General features: G+C 41.3%; 1 protein-coding gene across 1 annotated transcript in view; it reads right to left on the bottom strand.

The window, feature by feature from the left end:
• pacrg (PARK2 co-regulated) overlaps nt 1–20,222 on the bottom strand; it is a 147,612-nt gene that overhangs the window by 66,091 nt on the left and 61,299 nt on the right. Inside the window, exon 3 of the mRNA XM_037746597.1 lies at nt 5,886–6,057. Coding sequence (XP_037602525.1) covers nt 5,886–6,057 — 172 coding nt within the window. The remainder of the gene's footprint in view (nt 1–5,885; nt 6,058–20,222) is intronic.

Genomic DNA, 20,222 nt, shown 5'->3' with positions numbered 1-20,222 from the left:
GAAAAATGAGGAATAACTTTTCGTAAGATATCATACTGTTGTATGAGGATGCAGTTCCGCAGATGCCAACAAGTTATATACTAATTTAGTGAAAACTGAAGCACTGCAAAAGTCTTTTGCAACATGTTCTGTTACACTTAAAGCTCTCTCTCCCTCTTTCAGCCCTTCTTTTCTCTCCTGACACCTGACTTTGCAAGAGGGCCGGTCCCATTAACTCTCACAGAACAAATGGCCGCCAACAACGCTGGAAAAACGAAAAATGGATGAAATGTGTTTACTCTTCAGTCGTGTTGCTGACGACAACGCTCGTCGCCACAAGTGCAATAAAGTGTCTGTTTTACAAGCAACTAGGAGGCAATGCTGCTAATTTGGTTCAGTGCCTGCTCAGTCGGCGGCATAAATTCACAGAGATCTTCAGCTGCTGTGCCACAGACCTCCATCTTCCACAGGGATTTTATCTTCCTCATCCACTGCAAGTCATACTTACTGTGGATTCACCGATCCAACTTTCACCCCTATTTCAGCACCATGTTGAATTTGACAAAGAAGGCTGACTGAGAGAGCAACAACACTAAAATATTGCGTGACAGTTAGAACAGCATAATGCATTCAGCCACAGCCCGTGTTAAAACAACTCATATGCAAACACAAAGCTGTCATAAGCACACTTAACACGCAGAGACGCACACACGTTCCACACAAACTTATTAAAAGCAAAGAGACTAAATGTCAGCCTCAGTCGTGAGCTCAGGTGGCTCTGAACACGGCAGCAGCCAAATATGATTGAAGTTATACAACATAGAAGTCATATAAACAACAAGTGGCTGATAGGTCGAAGGGATAAAACATCTTACACTAGGGCTGCGTATTGGCAAGAATCTGGTGATACGATACGTATCATGATACTGGGGTAACTATTCAATATATTGCGGTACTGTAAGCAAGGCAATATATTGAAATTTTTGTAAATCTAATTTTAGGAAAACTGTCATAGTATAAAGAACACACTAGAAACACACCATTTTAGAATAGGAACAAATAACACATTTGTGTTGCATGCAAAAACTGCATGGTTTTTGCCCAAAACTCCATGGAATTAGCATAAAGTGGGTACGCATAGAACCCATTTTCATTCACATATCTTGAAGTCAGAGGTCAAAGGACCAATGGATTCCTTTAATTTCATATGATCTCAGTAGCTTCACTCATCTTTAAAACTGAGCCTGCTACAACCTCCGAAAGATCGAATAGTGGCCGGGCCAGATTTTGAATTAATTAATTAAATTAAAAATGAATACAGCGTTTTGGAGAATCGATATTTTCTTACACCCCTATCTTACACGTCATCCTATTGCATTCATACAATTTTGAGTGCGTGTGAGAAAATGACTAGTTGAAGAGGTCCATTGTTTTGTGTCCAGTTGAGAGTTTGTCTTTGTCTTTGTCAGTGTGTGTGTGTGTGTGTGTGTGTGTGTGTGTGGCCTATACAGAGGACCAGCATCAGTGGAGATGATGCTGAATGAGCGAATGTATTGTGCTCCGTGCCATCTCTCCATCTCTCCCTTAGTGTCTCCCCAGATAGACAAGCGGCAAGATATCTGCCATCGCCGAGATAAGGTGGAATGTGGAATGACAGGAATTTCAAACCTACATAACAAACAATGAAATTCTAATTACCAGCCAGCGCAAACAATTTTCCCTGCTGTGACATTTGGACCGCGGGACTGTTCAATTATTCATCGGCACTCTCGCCTTGACGGGGGAAAAAAAAAAAAAAGAAAGGAAAAAAAAAATAAAAGAGCAGGGTGGGGGGGGAAGGCAGCCAAGGGCCTGATATATTAATGCTGGTATAAAACCTGTGTTGGGACAAATCTGAATAAAGTAATAATCTATTCATGCAAGGACCTGTTTCATATTCAGTGTGAAAATAAAACAGTGGTGACCTTGTATTCTGTTTCCTGTGAAATGTCAGAGGTAGGGCGACGCGTCGGAGTTTAGTGGTGAATTGTTCTCGCTCATAGTATAAATATACTTTTCAGATCAGAAGAAGATGTTCCCGTGCAGAGGCGTAACTGAGGATCTTCTTGTAATGAAAGTCTCATTTTGGGCCAAAGCTGAACAAATGTTATGCCAATCAACTGAGGCTCAATGGAGGCATGGTTCTGAATCCTCCACCCTATTTAAGGAAGCCAGAAAAACCCAAACCACAGCGTTTCAGTAACAGGTACCCTTTCTTCTTAAGTCACCGTGGCACTGTTTAGCTGAGCATGACCTTTTTTTGTCTTTACTTACAGAAATATCAGAGTTTCATATAAAATCATTTGCCATATTCTTTCTGCAGTTTCAGCTTTTTGATTATTTTACCAGTGATTACTTTAAAAAAAACACATTTTGAGAAAAAAAACACCTTCTTTTTTCACGTATAAGGTAGTCTGTCTACCATGGGGTGAAGGGAACAGGCTGAGCAGTAGGAAAGAGTTCAGTCTTTAAGTCACTGAGGACGGCGCCTCAGAGTATAATGTCAGCCAGAGCCTCCTTCATTGTGTATTCTCATTGGGTGACCTGCAGTCATCATCAAAATTCACCAGGGCCTGACGTGACTCAGTCGCTCTGCAGATAAGAGCCTGCCAGCCACATTGAAGATGTATTAACGTCGGAGGAGAAAAATATATATCTTGCCATTTTCGACTGCAGACGGCTTTTTACTTTCTTCCTCTTTCCGCCATCCCTTCTTCTTCCCTGCTCCATAGAAAAGTAATTAATCTGCAACAGAGACACGGACTGGCGGCTTCGCCTTGTGGATGGAGAAACAGGCCTGATTTTTTAATAAACCAAGAAGTTAATAAGGAGCAGGCCATTTAAAATTCCATTATCAGTGCGAAGTGCGTGTTTTTCATGAAGAGCACATACCCATCACCTTTGGTCTGGCCTCCCCGGGGGCAAATGACCAAAAACTGCTGAGGGGATTGAATTTATAAACTACTGTCTATGTTAGTGAGCGGCCCGGTCGCTCTGTGCATAATGACAAGTTGTGTGTAATGTGGAAAGGGCAAAAACGCACTGCATTGGGTATGGCAAGAAAATGATCAAATTTAAAAGTATTCAACAAAATTTACTTTACTAAAACACTCTTTTCCTTAAAGCCCTCCCTACTTGTGTCTAAGAAAAATATAATAGGTGTAGTTTAATAAATAGTTTTATATCCAGACTTTTGTATACATTTTCCAGTAAGTGTGTTATTATGATTTTAGCTATACATGAGCAAATCAGATTGTGACAACCTCAGAGCTGACAAATCCTGACACAATATTATAGAAATGCCAAAATACACTGGAGGGCCGCTTTAAAAATACAGTAAAACTCACAACACTGTGAGATGTGTAATGGTTAAGACCTCGCAGTGTGTGCTCAGTGCGGTGTGTAGCGCGGTGGCAGACTGTGCCAGGGTCAGTCTGTCACTGTGTCTCTGCGCCTCTAACAGCCGTGCCTCGTGTTGGCCGTTACGCCCCTCTGCCTCCACAGACGACGTCCAACACCCACACACAAACAAAGAACACACACACACACACACACACTTACATACACGTACGCACCACCAGCCAACTGCCCATGACATGAACACTATCCCAGGCTCACTGGGCGCCACTTAAAGGCTCCCACTTTGAAACTGACACTCCACTTGGCAGCGGCGCCAAACAAAAGACAGTGTGTGTGTGAGACTGTGTGTCTGTGCTGAGATTTTCCAACAAAAGCCGTACTCTGCATTCCTCTAACTTTACCCCCTCGTGTTCGCCACACGAGAAACCTTTCCCGTCCACGTCACTGTAAATTCTGACGTAGACGAATCTGACTTGAGACGTGACCTTTCCGCGCATCTCCATCTGCCAACTTGTGCGTTGTGAGCGCGTGGAAACGTGTCAGCATGGAAAGGTAAGGAGGCGCGCCACGATGACACAGTTAAATGTAGCATGTCACCACATCGCACATGGCAGATTATCAGGCACGCTTTTAGAGCCAACCTCTTCGGGCAAATGCAAAAACAAGGACGCTTCGCCCCGAGGGTTAATGTAATAATAGGAACCGTATGACTGTGAAACCAAATTAGGACTCGTCACAGGACTGGTTGTACGGTAATGTTAGAATCTGTTGTAGCAGACAGGTGAGTCTATTCCCGGTACAGTATGTTGTGCTATTTCGGTTGCACTCCGTTGCTGCTGCAATATTGTGTAAGAGGGGTTTGAGAGTGCCATTGTGTATAATTATTCAAAAATATCTTAATACATTTGCACATTAATATTGATTTAACCATTTATTTTCAAAGTGATAATGCACCTCTTTTAATGTATTCTCACGTATTTTCAAGCTAGGTTGATTTCGAGAACATTACAAAGGACTTTCTTTATTATGCTACCAACTATACTACGCCTTTTATTTAAGTGTGTGTGTTAATAGCTTCTGATTTATTTAAGGCTTCAGCTGGCTACACTGTAAGCCACGGAGAATGTCTTCTAGACTTGGGATTTGTCTGAGATTTGCAAACAGAAATCTAACTGCTGTCATAAAAATAGTAAATAATGAAATAATGACATACATATTTATTAAGGCTGCAACTGAACTCTAACTGAGAAGATGACTTGGCTGTCAGCCACTCATTAAATAATAATAATGATATTTAGTAATAGAAAGGTTTGTAAAACTAATGTAAACAAATACGATAGTAGGAACATTTCTTTTCATTAATAGTTAATTGGATAGTTGCTGTATTTTAATGGTTGAAAATTGCTGTGATTATTGTCCTGTGCGATTGTGGGTAGGGCTACAACTAATGATTATTTTCATCGTCGATTGGTTATTTTCTCGATTAATAGATTAGCTGATTGGTCAATAAAATGTCAGAAAAAAAACTCCAAATATGAATCAATATAATGTTATGTTAATGCCTATTTCTTGCCTCAAATGTTTTCAGAATCATCTTGTAGTGCACGGTTTAGCTGTAAAATGAAAAAGTTTGTGACGCCGCTGCCATTGTGAAATCTGGCTCTCTCAATGAAATGACCTGTGATTGGTCAAAGTCTCCCGTTACGGGCTAGACTTTTTTAAAGCCTGAAAACAGAGCCGTGAGGAGGTGCAGAAGTCTAGTTATCTCTCAGAACACTTGAATTACAATATGCTGAAAGGTTATTATGGAATTTTTGCCCAATGATGCCAAAAATATACTGCTTACTGAAGCTTTAATTAATTATCAAAATAGTTGGTGATTAATTTCATAGTTGAAAACTAATTGATTAATCGTTGCAGCTCTAATTTCCTGGTTGACTAGTTCTTCAACAAAACATACGTTTTTTTCACTGGCCGTTTTTTGTTTTTATATATATCAAATATGGTATGCTCACATAAAGGTAATGCAGGATGGTGACTTAACACTGCACCAGACAGAAAGGGTAGGTTCCCCTGAATCATATGACGTACAACACTTGACTATGAAAGAAAGAATAAGCTCAGAGCTGGCAAAAATATAAAACCGTGTCCAGGCGTTTCTTTGTCTATGTAGGCTTTAGAGGGTTATTCACTGAAAAATAATATCAAGTTACCTTTGGTCACCTTTGGTTTCTCCCTCCTCCTCACTTTATAGCTATGATCTTAACCTTCTTTAGAGCTTCATGGGAATATCTTAACAATACTCTAATTGTATTTAGGCTGACACAATACCAGCATTTGTAAGGTACTTCTTCAGTCATGAGATAACCACATTTTCCCATCAGTGGCTGCTGGGGAAACACAGTGAAGGTGAAATGACATCGACACACACATGGGGTCACTTGGGAAAAGGAGCTGTGTTGTGTGTGATTTGTAAACCGTGAGAGCAGACGCCCTCCCAGACTTACTCCTGATGGCGATGATGAGCTGGGGAACGACGGGCTGGATCTTGGGGCCTCCGTGCTCCAGCATGTCGTGGACTCCCTGGCGGGCGAAGAACTCGTACGGATGAACGGTCTCGCATAGGCCGTCAAAGAATAGAGGCAGGTAGTGGTGGTAGTCCAGCTTCTCGATCTCAGTCTGAGGACGGAAAATTTACATTTACATTACAGACGTTATTAGCTGCTTCTTTAATGCAGAGAGACAGACAAAGACAGAGGGGGGTAGAGTTTCTGTCCTTTGCTCAAGGGCATTTGTTGGAACATAAAATGGCTGTTGACGGAGACATTAAGCCAGCAGCAGGGATGAACTTTTTGTTTAGTGGACAGTCTCCCTCCCTACCCACTAAATCAGAGATATAGCAGATGAAAATTCCACGTGCTCTCGAGGAAATCAGTTATTGCCATAAAGCTCCCTTTCATTCTCTGCCCTTTCTCTTTGTTTGTCCTTGGCTTAGCACAATATCTTGGGCTACAGCTCCTATCGCAGCCATTTATAACCCTTACAGTAAACACATACTCACACACACTCACCAACATACACCCACGCACACAATGGCGGGGGGGGGGACAGCTGTTCAGGGGATCATGACACAGCGGCATGTGGCATCTTGTGGGCTGACATGTTAACACCTGTTTACACCATTTACAGGACAGACAGAAAGGCACACACACACACACACACACACACGGGGCGGTAGATTAAGACATTCGTCCAGCTACAGGCCACGGGCAGGCTTTGATGTTGTTTGGCTGAGTGTGTGACACATTAAAGTGAAGTCTTTCATGTGTGTGAAGCCATCAGAGGAAAGCCACTCAGGCACACTGGGCTGCAAAGAACAGCTGACCCAAAGGAGTCTGTCCTTGAGCCTTGCGTGTGTGTGCTCTGAAAAATCATGTGAAATGTTACATGTAGCCATGGCTCATGCAATATCTGTTGTGTGCTAGGTCTGGCTACTGAGTGTGTATTTATAACAGGGGGTATCAGCTGTAGCGCTGCATCCCAATGGCACTATTGTTGAGAGAGGGGTTAGAGGTTGAATGGGTGATTCTGTTTTTCATGTAATGAAAGGTAATCCCTTTGGTGTGGAGGCAAACAGCCCCCAGCAGCCAGCAGTCCTTGAGGACAGCTGAAGCCACAAGGAGACACTCTCTTGTCCACACACACACACATATATATATATATATATATACACACACACACACACAAGCACCCAGCTGGGTCACGCTGGTCTGTGCTGAAATGTCACCGAGGCAATGGCGCTTGGTGCTTTCAAGTCCCCAGCCCTCGCCCAGCCGCCGGTCAGAGCTGAGACTTCAAAGCAGGGCAGACCCCCCCCCCGCTGTCAATCCTCCCCGACACACATCTCCCCCCCCCCCCCGCCCCCACCCACCCGACCCCCCACGGGTAAACACAAAGGAGAGAAAAAATATGGAGAGACGGCAAGATGGCGACAGAGACGGAGAGCTCACACTGTTAGCGCAGAGAGACGAGCCTGATTGCTTTGAGGCAAATTGCCGGCCGACCTTGACCTTTCCTTGCGCTTGGTCAAGATCATCATTGTGAGTCAGGCGGGCTGGAGACTAGAACAAAAGCAAACATGAGCCCAGTGAGAAGGGGAGCAGAGGGAATGGAGGGTTAGAGAGGGTGGAGAGAGGCGAGGTGACACTAACGCACAGCAATGCTTGGTAGCCGATGGCAGTCAACGGCACACAGGGGCATATCATACCATACAGAACGCCGCTTTTTAAAACTACTACTACTCTACTACTAGATTTTGACTCCTAATAGCAACTTAATATTCTTTAACTTGAATTCTCTTAAATTGGAGTGTCCAAGATTGCAAATGTGTAAATATTTCATGCTAGAAAGATTCATCTAGATTAGGGCTGTCAAAGTTAGCGTGGTAATAACACGTTAACGCAAATTCGTTTTAACGCCACTAATTTCCTTAATGCATTGACGCAACTTGCAATTTTTAGGTTGTAGCAGTATCAGTATTAAAGCTAGAGTGAAGATACTGGCATCATATGACTAGAAAACCTAAGGAATCCATTGGTACCAACCATGTCATAATAGCTTGTCGCGAAGGAGGCTAAATAACGCTACAAACTTGCACTAAATTTTTCTTGAGAAAAAACTAGCATGGCCATTTTCAAAGGTGTCCCTTGACCTCTGACCTCAAGATATGTGAATGAAAATAGGTTCTATGGGAACCCACGAGTCTCCCCTTTACAGACATGCCCACTTTATGATAATCACATGCAGTTTGGGGCAAGTCATAGTCAAGTCAGCACACTGCCAGCTGTTGTTGCCTGTTGGTCTTGAGTTTCCTATTATGATTTGAGCATATTTTTATGCTAAACCTGTGAGGGTTTCTGGACAATATTTGTCATTGCTTTGTGTTGTTAATTGATTTCCAATTATAAATTGGATATATATAAAAAATATATAAATAAATAAATATATAAATATATTTGCATAAAGCAAGCATATTTGCCCACTCCTGTGTTGATAAGAGTATTAAATACTTGACAAATCTCCCTTTAAGGTACATTTTTTAACAGATAAAAAAAAGTGATTAATTTGCGATTAATCATGGACAATCATGCAATTAATCGCAATTATTTTAATCAATTGACAGCCCTAATATATATATATATATGGGAAATGTGAAAATGCAGATTTTTTAATACTAAAAAATTAATAAGGGGGATTAAAAGGAACTAAAACGTAGAATGAAACATTAAGTTTAATTGAGCGTTTATGTAATCTATTGTGTGTGCGTATATTGTGTCATCACGTTTTTTTTTTCTTTCTCATTATATTAGGCAGATGTATTGTTGAAATGTCTGTTTAATGACTTGTGAGTATTATTGTTTACTTTTTAATTTGGTTGTTGTTGCACTGACGTGACAAATTTCATCACTAACATAAAGACACATAAAAATTGAGAAAACTTATGAAAGCTATATCTTAAGCTTACCCATTATAGCACACCGACTCATTTAACACTGTCAGTAGATCAGGTGTCACATTTAGGCGCGGACACATTCTCACCTACCCGGTTGTGAACCTGAGATGTTGTGTGAGTAATTACCTAGGAGCATTAATGTGCTGTTGTTGTGAGGATGCCTCTGAACTCTGTGATGCTCTTAATCAAAATCACATAAACAAGCACTCGGGGACTGGCTGAAGATTCCAGTTAGCAATGAAGGAGTGGGGGACAATCAGCAAACACCTTCACATACTCACACTCTTACATAGTGCACACACACATTCCCAGGGAATCTTAATCAGCGGCTGCGCTGAGCGGTAACTCTTGCATCCGTTATCGATTGTCCGCCCAGGTTTGTTTGTCTTTGGGTGCCTATGGGAATCCCCCTGGAGTCCGGGGAGTCAATGAGAGTGGAGCAAAGAAAGACTATCAGCCAAGTAGCAGCAATTAGCCTTGGGACACAGACCTGCATGTCTCCTCTGGTCAGCGCTGCAACAGCAGACACATAGCAGACTAGACTGGGAGCGAGTCTGAGGAGAGCCTCTGCTCATTAAACAACAGCATCAGAGGTCCCTGACAGGCACAGGAGACTGGGAGGAACGAAAAACAGCAGGTTGCCACTTTAAATACACAATAGCTGGACATGATTTGTGTGTGGGGGTGTGTGGAATACATGCGTGGGTGGATGGATACGTGTGTGTGTGTATGAACAATTACATGCGAGTCCATGTATACCCTGTGTGTGCTTGGACGTGATAAGCTAGTTTGCCAGTGAGGTGTGTGAGTCATTTGTGTTGAAAAAGCAAAATCACACAGAGGCTATACAGCAGGAAAAGATACAGTGTGAAAGCAATAGAGTGAATGAGAGAGGAACACAGTGAGTGTGCATGTGTGTGTTTATGTTAAGTGCCGTGGATTATACCAAATGTGATTTGGAACAACTAGTTGGCCTCTCCCCTTTTATAAAACCACACTTGACTGTTAAATTGTGGGTCGTTGTAGCTGGCAGAGTGATATCATGGGTTTTGAGCATATAGACTGTATATAAGAAGTGGACGTAGTCACCGTGACATCACACATTGGTTTGTGGACTGCCGTTTTAAAGCCTCGAGTTTGGCATTTTCACCGTTGCCATCTTGTTTTTTTGTAACCAGAAATGACACGAGAGAGTGGAGCTAAGTACAACCAAACGCTGAATAAGATATTTTCAGGTGACCAAAAAGGTTATAATTAACTTTCAGGAACTGAAAACAAGCACTGTTGCCTCACAGCAAGAGGAACGCAGGTTCAAAACCTGGCTCGGGACCCTTCTGTGTGGAGTTTGCATGTTCTCCCTGTGTTAGCGTGGGTTTTCTCCAGGTTCTCCGGCTTACTCTAACAGTCCAAAGACATGCAGGTTAATTGTTGACTCTGAATTGCCCGTAGGTGTGAATGTGAGCGTGAATGGTTGTCTGTCTCTATGTGTCAGCCCTGGAATAGTCTGGCAACTCCCCTGCGACCCTAAATAGGATAAGCGGTTACAGATGATGGATGGATGGATGGAACTGAAAACACACTGTGAAAGGGTTAAACACGGACAACTCCCAGACCGGACAACACCATGGTAGCGACCTGTCAATCCCAAGGTAGCCACACCCTAAAGCATACTCTGCTTTATGGTCTATTTGACTCTAAATGGGACCATAATTTACTAAATGAACATCATGCTGTATTAAAGAAGACTTGAAACTAGCGATTGAAACCATAAACTCATGTTTACAATGTTTACTGAGGTAATAAATCAAGTGAGAAGTAGGCTCATTTTCTCATAGACTTCTATACAATCTGACTTCTTTTTGCAACCAGAGGAGTCGCCCCCTGCTGGCTATTAGAAAGAATGCAAGTTTAAGGCACTTCACTTTTCAGACCCGGAGGCAATTCTCCCTCATCCTCCACCTCCTGATCTAACAACGTGGGTGAGGGCGGTGTGGGTGGAGGTCAACTGTCCTATAAAGCCTCATATCCTTCTACAAATCCTCCTACAACTCTGCCTTTGAGGCCACAGCCACTTTTTTTTTTTATCAAATCCCCAACTATTTGATCAAATCTCTCTCTAAATGACACCAATAAAACACCCACATATTCCATTTCAGGCGCAAATACGTCACATTACTGAAGGTAAGCAAATTAGCTAGCAGATTGTGCCATCCAATCTTGGGTTAACTGCTAAAGCATGTGTCATACTGTAGGTCATGCAAGAAACAGGCGGTATGCCAGCTGTTTGACAATGGTGCTATTTTAATTGATGATGCCATAGTGACTTGACCTGGATTCAGCTTTCTGCGAAACACAAGTGCAGGTTTCTGTATTTAGATGAGTTGGCAGATGAGCTGCTGTCAATTATTCCAGCTTTGAGAGAACAGGCTTCCTATTGGTGCCACTCACGCTATGAGTCATTCTGTCACTATGGCCAAACACCATCCATTAGTTCTGCTGAATATGTATCATAGAGGACCAAAAAGGAATGCAGAAGCCACATATAATAGCATGTAGACAGCGTGGCATGCATCTAAAGGGTAGTCACACTCAGGAAGGAGATATGCATTAAAAGGGCTATATGTTGTGGGAATGCAGGAGGCAGACATGAACCAACAAGCAACTAAAAATAACAAAACATCGCACATTCCTATCAGTCATCAGTGGGATCCTGACTTCATGGTGCAACTAGGCATGTTATTGTTGCCGCGACCATGTCAGTTTCTAAAAGCCCATCTGCAGTCAGCGTATTCTAGTTGTGTGTAAGTTCACTCTCCTAAAATAAGAATCATAAAGACATGACACTACGCTGTGATTTTGTCCGCTTTTGTTGTGTTATTTCTGTACATGAAGGGCATGGCGGCCTTCTTGTTTCTGACAGTCTTGTTTGTTATTTCTGACACTCTAAGAATTAATTACAGAGTGCTGCAATTTAAGAATGGCCTTGAATATTTATACTATACATGATGTATTAAAATGATAATTTAGGGTGGACCAATAAAACTAAATTATAAACTGTGGTAACGCTTTATATTAAGATTCCATAATAAACATTAGTTAATAGGTAATAAGGCCCTTATTAACATTAATATGTATTAATAAGACTTTTTAAGTGTTAATAATAGCATTATAAACATGTTTATTGTTAGATTATAAGACATTTATAAGCACTTAATGAAAAACTTGTTAAGAGTTTATAGACTGCTTAAGAATGTTAACAAAGCCTTATGAGTAGTTTCTTATAATTGTTTATAATAGCATTGCAAACACAACATTTATTAAGTTTAACTAACTTACCTATTATATCAATGTTTAACCTTTACTTGTTGCTTTATTGAGATTAATACATACTCCATTATGCATTTATAAGCAGTTAACTATGCACTTATTAAAGGTTAACTATGCTTCTTGCAGGTACCAGATCTAAATCGAGAACAATGTCTATTATTATAATGTTTACAATGCTTAAATGTGTAAATGTATTTTGTTATTTTCCTACTGTAGTGGCCAAAGCTATTAAATGAAGGTAAAGGAAGCACTCTGTGAACCAATTCAAAAAGTAGCAACTCAAATCACCGTGAACACGACACCAACTTTGTGGATAGCAATTTCCTGCTTATTAATCTCTCACATGGATAGTTTGCCGTGCCATAAAATGTAACTTTTGGATGCACAAACTGTCCATACGGCCAGCCTCCAGCTCCATGCTGTGCAGCTGCAGACATCACAGTTTGGACTGTGTTACAACTTGGCCCGAGAATTGACCGCGTTGATAAATAATGATGTCCGTGAAGTCAAACATACAAACAGGAAAGCCAGACAGGCAAGTTATTCAGTTCCAGATTTCCACTTTCTGTGGGGGTTGTGGTTGTGTTATATCCTCAACAATGACTGCACTACAGTTTGCTGCTAACTTCAGCTCTTAAAATATCACTGAACCCCTTTCTACATTCAGCGTTAAGCTCCTCTGGAAGATGTTAACACATGTTGACAGCTCCTCATTAAGTAAATTAGCACAATAAAAGCAAAATAAGTCCTGGACTTTATTGTGTTATCCTTGACAAACAAGCTGAGGTGTAAATGTTTCTTTTCATTGTCAACTAAAGTAAACTAAACCAAAGAAAGCAGCCTCTGTGGCTGAATCAAGATGTAATTTATTAGTTTGCAGAGATGCTACACCTCCTGAACACAGATTTCAATTTCCCTTTGAGAGAAGCTCTTACGGAACAAACTCGAGAAATTTTCAGAAATCATCACGAGCATGCTGCGCACACAACACATACTAATCATTTCTTCATCCTAATCCAACCTTGTTTCCAAATGTGCCACACCTCTCCTCTGGCCAGAACATTTCCCAAAAATCAGTCCCAATGCTGTGTGCACTCACTGTGAATATGATAAAGAAAAATTGAGTGGGGGAAAAAAGAGGAAAAGAAGAGAATATTTTGACTTTCTTGGAGGTCACAATAAGAGGAGCAAGACTGGAATAGGCAAGCGATAAGTGAGGGAAAGAGGAGTGAGTCACTCTCGCTATCTCCCCTGACAGCTGTTTCCATCTAACAAGCATGCAAGTATGCTCAATTCAAAGCACTAGTAGTGGAGTGCAATGTGTCAATTGAAATGATACCTAACACAAGCTGGATGAGACAATTTTGGGGCTTCAAAGACAGTTCAGAACCAGGACACAGAGAGTTATGAATTTTATGTGAACCTAGCTCGCACACACACACACACACACACACACACACACACACGCAACACTGAGATGAAAAGAATTTTATCCACAGTCGTGCCAGCAGTCCCAAATGGTGTGTTGAGGATTAAAAGCAGGAGGCTGTTACTAGAGTAACAAACATTAGCCAGAGTAATTGAAACAGTGACCCTGTAGACAGTGTTCCTGTTGAGATCGTGCGTCTGTTAACTAACACTGTTGTTGAAGATGAAGGAAAAACCTTGGCAGACGATCCTGATAGAAATTTCGAGTAGTGGAATTTTTTTTTCCCAGTTGCAGACAAGAGGCATGACTTTTTCTAATGCAGAAATGTACTCTATTTACCTAAAGTGGCATCATCAAAATCATTATTAAAGGTCCCATATTGTAAAAAGTGAGATTTTCTTGTCTTTTTTTATTATAAAGCAAGTTTAAGTGCTATATAAATATAGTGAAAGTATCGAAACGCTTAATCCACGGAGTAATAAACACAGCCCATATTCAGAAACTGTGTCTTTAAATGAGCCGTCAGGATTTTTGTAACTTTGTGATGTCACAACTGTACAATATATATATAGTTTTAAACGTCAACATTCTAAATGTGTCCCAGTTTATTTCCAGTTGCAGTGTATGGCTTCGTCCGAAATCACATACTATGAACTACTTACTCAATATGTATTCTATCGTTCAACATATTTTTGTGTGAATAAACAGTAGTATGTATCTTTTGGAACGCACTGAGCAGTAATTTACGTCGTCACTTCCTGAGAGCCTCCTTGCCGGTTGGAGACATGTAACCATGGTAACCCGTGCCAACCTCATGTGACCGAAACAACGGTTTGTGAGAATCAAAGTCTGAATTAATTTAAAATATATATTACGCCAAGCAGAGTGAAATCTTATACTTACAGTTAAATTGAAGCGCTATTGATGTTACGGAGCCGTCAAGTCAGTCAACATCTGTTATGAACGTTGTCATCACTACCGCATTGTTTTTCATTTGTGGGATATTTATGCCGCCGTAGTGTCTAGCATTGCATACTGTAATATTTCACCAGAAATAGTATGCAATTTGCGTACTATTAGTTTCCTGCTAAGGTTTCGGACATACTATAATATCTCACATACTGTTTTAGCGTAATAAATAGTATGTTAGTATGGAATCTCGGACGCAACCAGAGTGTTTCAGACAGAGGGTAAATGCAGGCATATTCAGGCAGACAGTATGAGGAAAATATAATCTTTTTTGAACATGTTCTAGTAGAAACACAAAATACAAGTATGAACCTGAAAATGAGCATGATATGGGACCTTTAAGTTTGTGTTTCTGCAGTTTCTCTGTTTACATAAAGAGCAAGGAATAAATCCAGTGTGCTCTTGTGCTCCCACTGAGAACAAATCAAAAAAAGTATTTTTCTGTAAACAACAAAGCAAACTAAAACCACCCCACATTTCAAACTTGCCAGCATAATTCTAACAATAACTTTTTGTTTACATTCTTTGAGTTACTCATGCAGTTTTTGTTGCACGTAACATGAACGGCAGCCTCTGTTAGCCACTAGACAGCACAGTCATAGTGACAATTTGAGTCGTAGGCAGGCCTCTATGGCTCTGGTGATTGAAAAAAAAGGTGAACAGGGAATAAAGGAGGGCTGAGCACATTGATGAAGGAGTAGAGGGATATAATGTTAGAAGAAGCTTGAGGTGGCTGAGGAAGAGACTGTCTGGAAACCTGCTCCAGTTTTAAAGGTGAAGCAGCTAAATAAAGCACAGATTAGGACTCCGCTCATTGTGCTCACCGTGTGTGTGTGTGTGTGTGTGTGTGTGTGTGTGTGCGTGTGTGTGTGTGTGTGTGTGTGTGTGTACACTCCAGCACGGGATGGGACCCTCCGCCGCTGTGATGGAAGTAGGCCAGAACAGTGGAGAGAAACAGGAGGAGGAGGGAAACAGGAGGCGGGGAACATAACAAGAGTTGGAGAGAAAAAAAAAAGTGAGACAATATCTTTCCTTATCTGACTGTAACGTGTGCATTCCTGCACATGCGTCGGCCTATGTGCAGTTAGCATGCACAGACGCACCAACAGTGTGAGATACAGGCCTTTCCAATGACCTAGCAATGGTCACAGCTCGCCAGCTACTGGTGTGATTGCGTCTGTGCCTTGTCTATTCAGGAGCCACGGCCTCTGCTCTTAGCTCCCAGTGATTACAGCTCAGCAGCCGAGCTTGACAACACACAGGCAGAGTGTAATCAAGTCGGAGAGAGGGAGGTGTAATCAGCATTTCCCCTCCAATCAGCCCCAAAATCACTGTCTCTAATCTGCAGCCAGCCATTGATGGGTTTGATTGATAGGATGGATTTGTTATCTGGCTGTGGGGGTCTGCAGGGAGCAGAACAACAAGCAAGAGCAAGAGACACAGTCAGCTTATCAGCTATCGCTACATTTGTTACCGCTACCCTCGTCGAGCGAGCTGAGCTTTTTTCCCCTCACAGGCTACAACTGCAGCTCTCCTCTCATTTATCATACAGAAGAATTAAATGTGGACACTTCAAAGTACTTCCACACACAAGGGTCCCCGGGGGCATGTGTTTTCTCCCTGTTTAAAATGGAAAGGGCCAATCCATCACTGGTTGTTTGTGACAGAAGCCACAGAGACTATTTGTGTGTGCTTGAGCGTGCAAGCATGCATGTGTGTATACATGCATTAATTACTCATGTGCATGTCTGCATGTGTGTGATTTGTTCATGTCAGATGCGCGGAGAAGATTAAAGGGACAGAATAATGCTTTTTCAGCAAGCAAATACCATGACTGTAACATCTACTGCCTGCGCAGTCTTGATAAATCGCGCTCCTCTGCCTCACACTGTACTGAAAAATCCTCAGAAATGTTCAAACAAATATGCTCATTTTCAATGAGCATGTGATGAATGAGCTCCATTGATTTTGTGCATGAAGCCAAAACAATAGAGACCAAGACAAATGCTCGCGCTGTTTAAGATAAAAAGGCGGCTTTACCAGGCTGGGTGACATTCTGTACGAGCATAGGAAAGAAACGGAATCGACAAAATCACAATGTATAATTTAGCAGATTCAGGAACGAGTAGATCATTAACGTTTAAAAATAATCATCTGGCAGTTTATGTGAATGTGGCCTTGTCTCTCTGTTTTCCAAGTTGATTATTAGTCTCTTACACAGAGAATGGTGTACAGGAACCAACATTTTCTTCACTGAAAAAAATAAAATAAAACTCAATATTAAAATAATGGCTTTACATGGTGATATTATTACCAGGCCCACTTCTTCTCCACTTATTTTACCCAAGCCATCAGCATCAAAGTTAAAGGATTGATGTTATAACAAGCCTCTGTGTACTGAATTAATGCATGTATGCTTTGTTTTGGCAGAGGCTGTCTATCACAACACACTATCTATGTATTGGGTTGAATAATGACCTAAATTAGGTAGAGCAGATATCAGCACAGAAGCCACAAAGTTCCTTTGTACTTCATCTGTAAGCAAAATATCTGCTTAAAGGTATTCATATGAAACTAGAAAACCTAAGGAATCCAACCATGTCATACTCGCATGTCGCCAAGGAGGCTAAATAACACTCCAAAGTTACGCAAAATTTTGACAAGGAAAAACTGGCATGGCCATTTTCAAAGGGGTCCTTTGACCTTTGACCTCAATATATGTGAATGAAAATGGGTTTTAAGGGTACCAACGAGTCTCCCCTTTACAGACATGCCCCTTTATGATAATCACATGCCGTTTGAGGCAAAAAAAACAAGTAGTGTTGTGCATGCAGTACAAATGTGTTATTTTCACTTATTCTAAAGTGGTGTATTTGAATATTTCTGCATACTGGGGTCCCTAAACAGTCTTAGAATTGCACAAATTGGTTATGACTGGAAAGCTGTGCCTTGTGGATCCAATGAGTCCAATTGTATTAATGTGTAATGATGTTAGTCCCCATAGTAGCCATTTCACAGTGACTTTTTTTACTCAGATTTTACACATATGGTGGTGTGTCTTTAAACTATGACAGTTTTCCTAAAATTTGATTTGAAAACAAAATCACAATATATCGCTTTGCTTACAGTATCTCAATATATCACAATATATTAAATTATCACCTCTGTATCATGATACGTACTGTATTGCCAGATTCTTGCCAATACACAGACCTAATCAGCATACTTCCAGCTTGGAGAAACAGACAGGAGTACATGCACCGAAGCAAAGCAATGTGGATGGGGGCAGCAACAAAATGTATTTTAGCCAGCTAAAACAAAGACCCACCTACAAAAATCTATATCCGTTTAAGTGTACGCTATATTTAGAATATTTTCCGACAGGGAGCTGAACTGAGAGTGAAACTTATCTATACTGTTTTCGTCAGCCGAGTCTGGTGGCTTTGAAGAGAGCATAGATAAGTTTCACTTTCAGTTCAGTTCCCCTTTCGGAAAAGGTTGTCTGACGGCAAGATAAAGCGGTGAAAATATTCACCGTGGCGATCAACCAAGGCGGCCAGCCAGAATTTCAGTGCCAGTAACAGCAGCGGGGGGTCAACTCCATGACTAACTAAAAATAAATCACAGAGAGAGCATTTCAACATTTTTAAATTCAACAAGTGAAGTTTGAGCTTGTGTGTCAAGTGTGCTGAGCCAGTAATGCCACACTGAGCTGGGGAGAAGCACAGAGAATCAGCAGCATCAGCAGCAGTAGGCAGGGTGCTTTCAGGGCCAAGCAGCAGCAGCAGCAGCAGCAGAGGCAGAGAGTGTCTGTCAAGGCTCTGTCCAGCTCCTAATGGGATGTTCTTGTTGTTGCCAGCGGATAACTCTCATCCTGTGTTCTGGACTACAGATCAAAGAGGGCCTGGACTCCACAGAGCTACCAGGGCTGCACGGATGGAGAGGACATACAGGCAGAGAGTGGAGGAGGAAGGGTAGGTAAAGGGTAAAATGTGAACGCATGCGAGCAAACAGGTAAGAAAGAAAGAAAGCAAGAAAGAATGAAAGAAAGAAAAAAAACTATCCTTTGTAGTGAGCAGGCATTGTGTCCCTCTGTTCACCCTCACAGGCAGATTAGAGCCTATTCTTCTATTTTCTGCTTCTATTTAGGTAGGTGAGGGAAAAGGGAGGTGAAAAGAGGGGAGTAAGAAAAAAAAGATGAAAGCCAACTATAAAAGTCAAGTGGGACGGTGGTGTTTCCTTTAAACCTAATCTGAGGGAGCTGAGAGATGGATGTAGCTGTGAGCAGTAGCACAGTGTTGGGACTGTGGAGGATGGTGTCACCAGAAGGATGAACAGTCCTACTTTAAGACAGACAGGAGGCAAGACTACGAAATGTTTTGGATACTTGGTGGGGAAATAAATAGTGAAGTGGTGAACCGAGGCGTATTCAGGTACAAAGCTGGACTAGCTGATGCTAGAACGTTAGCCCGCTCTGCTAAGGGTCAGCAGTGATGTCAGGGTAAATCTCTTTGTCAGGTGATGTGGAATTGACCTTTTGAGTTACGATTGGCAGCCAGCTGTGCAGCCGATGGCCCAGAGATAAAGTAACGGTTTGGTGTGATGAATATCAAGAGCCAAAAAAGCAAGGTGAGGGCTGGCCAGCAATAAAAAAAGAATGTTTTTTTATGTACAGGGCAGCACACACACAATCACACACATACACAGAGCTCCAACATACACCTGCAGGGAGAAAGATGTCTTTCCTCCGCGTTGATGATAGCATCTTCAGTCCCATGTTTCGACATTTTCACTCGAGGCCTGAATCTAAAGGAGGGGATTGTTTCAGAGGAACTGACTAATGCGCTCCACACGCAGGGTCTTATGAGTGGGATGAAAGTGAGCTTTTGAAATGTCACAGAAAGTGTGATGCTGCATGATTCTGAGCACACACTCACACTCACACACACAGAACTGCTATTACTGTAAGATCATTTTTTTAGTATAGCCTGACCATGATCTTTAAATAATCAGATGAGTAGACTCAATATGCTTCAAAAGAAAAAGCTAAAAAGAAAATAGCCAAGATCATACATGACAAAAAAACATATAAGATAAGAAGGTAGTAAATACGTATATAAAAAATATATAAGATAAAGATAAATACATTAGGGCTGTTAAAGTTAATGTGATAATAACGTGCTAACGCAAATTTGTTTACGCAATAGATCTTTCGGAGGCTGTAGTGGACACAATTTTAAAGCTAGAGTGAAGATACTGGCATCATATGAAACTACAAAACCTAAGGAATCCATTGGAGGTTAAATAATGCTACAAACTTACGCAAAATTTTGGTGAGGAAAAACTGCTATGGCCATTTTCAAAGTGGTCCCTTGACCTCTGCCCTCAAGATATGTGAATGAAAATGGGTTCTATGGGTACCCACAAGTCTACTTAAGAGTATTAAATACTTTACAAATCTCCCTTTAAGGTACATTTTGAACAGATAAAAAATGTGTGATTAATTTGCGATTAATCAAATGATTGTCCATCATTGATCGCAATTAATCGCAAATTAATCACACGTTTTTTATCTGTTCAAAATGTATCTTAAATTACATATTTTAA

The sequence above is a fragment of the Sebastes umbrosus genome, chromosome 16, assembly GCF_015220745.1.
Source record: "Sebastes umbrosus isolate fSebUmb1 chromosome 16, fSebUmb1.pri, whole genome shotgun sequence".
NCBI classification, from domain to species: Eukaryota; Metazoa; Chordata; class Actinopteri; order Perciformes; family Sebastidae; genus Sebastes; species Sebastes umbrosus.
This window is presented reverse-complemented; position numbering and strand designations above follow the sequence as displayed.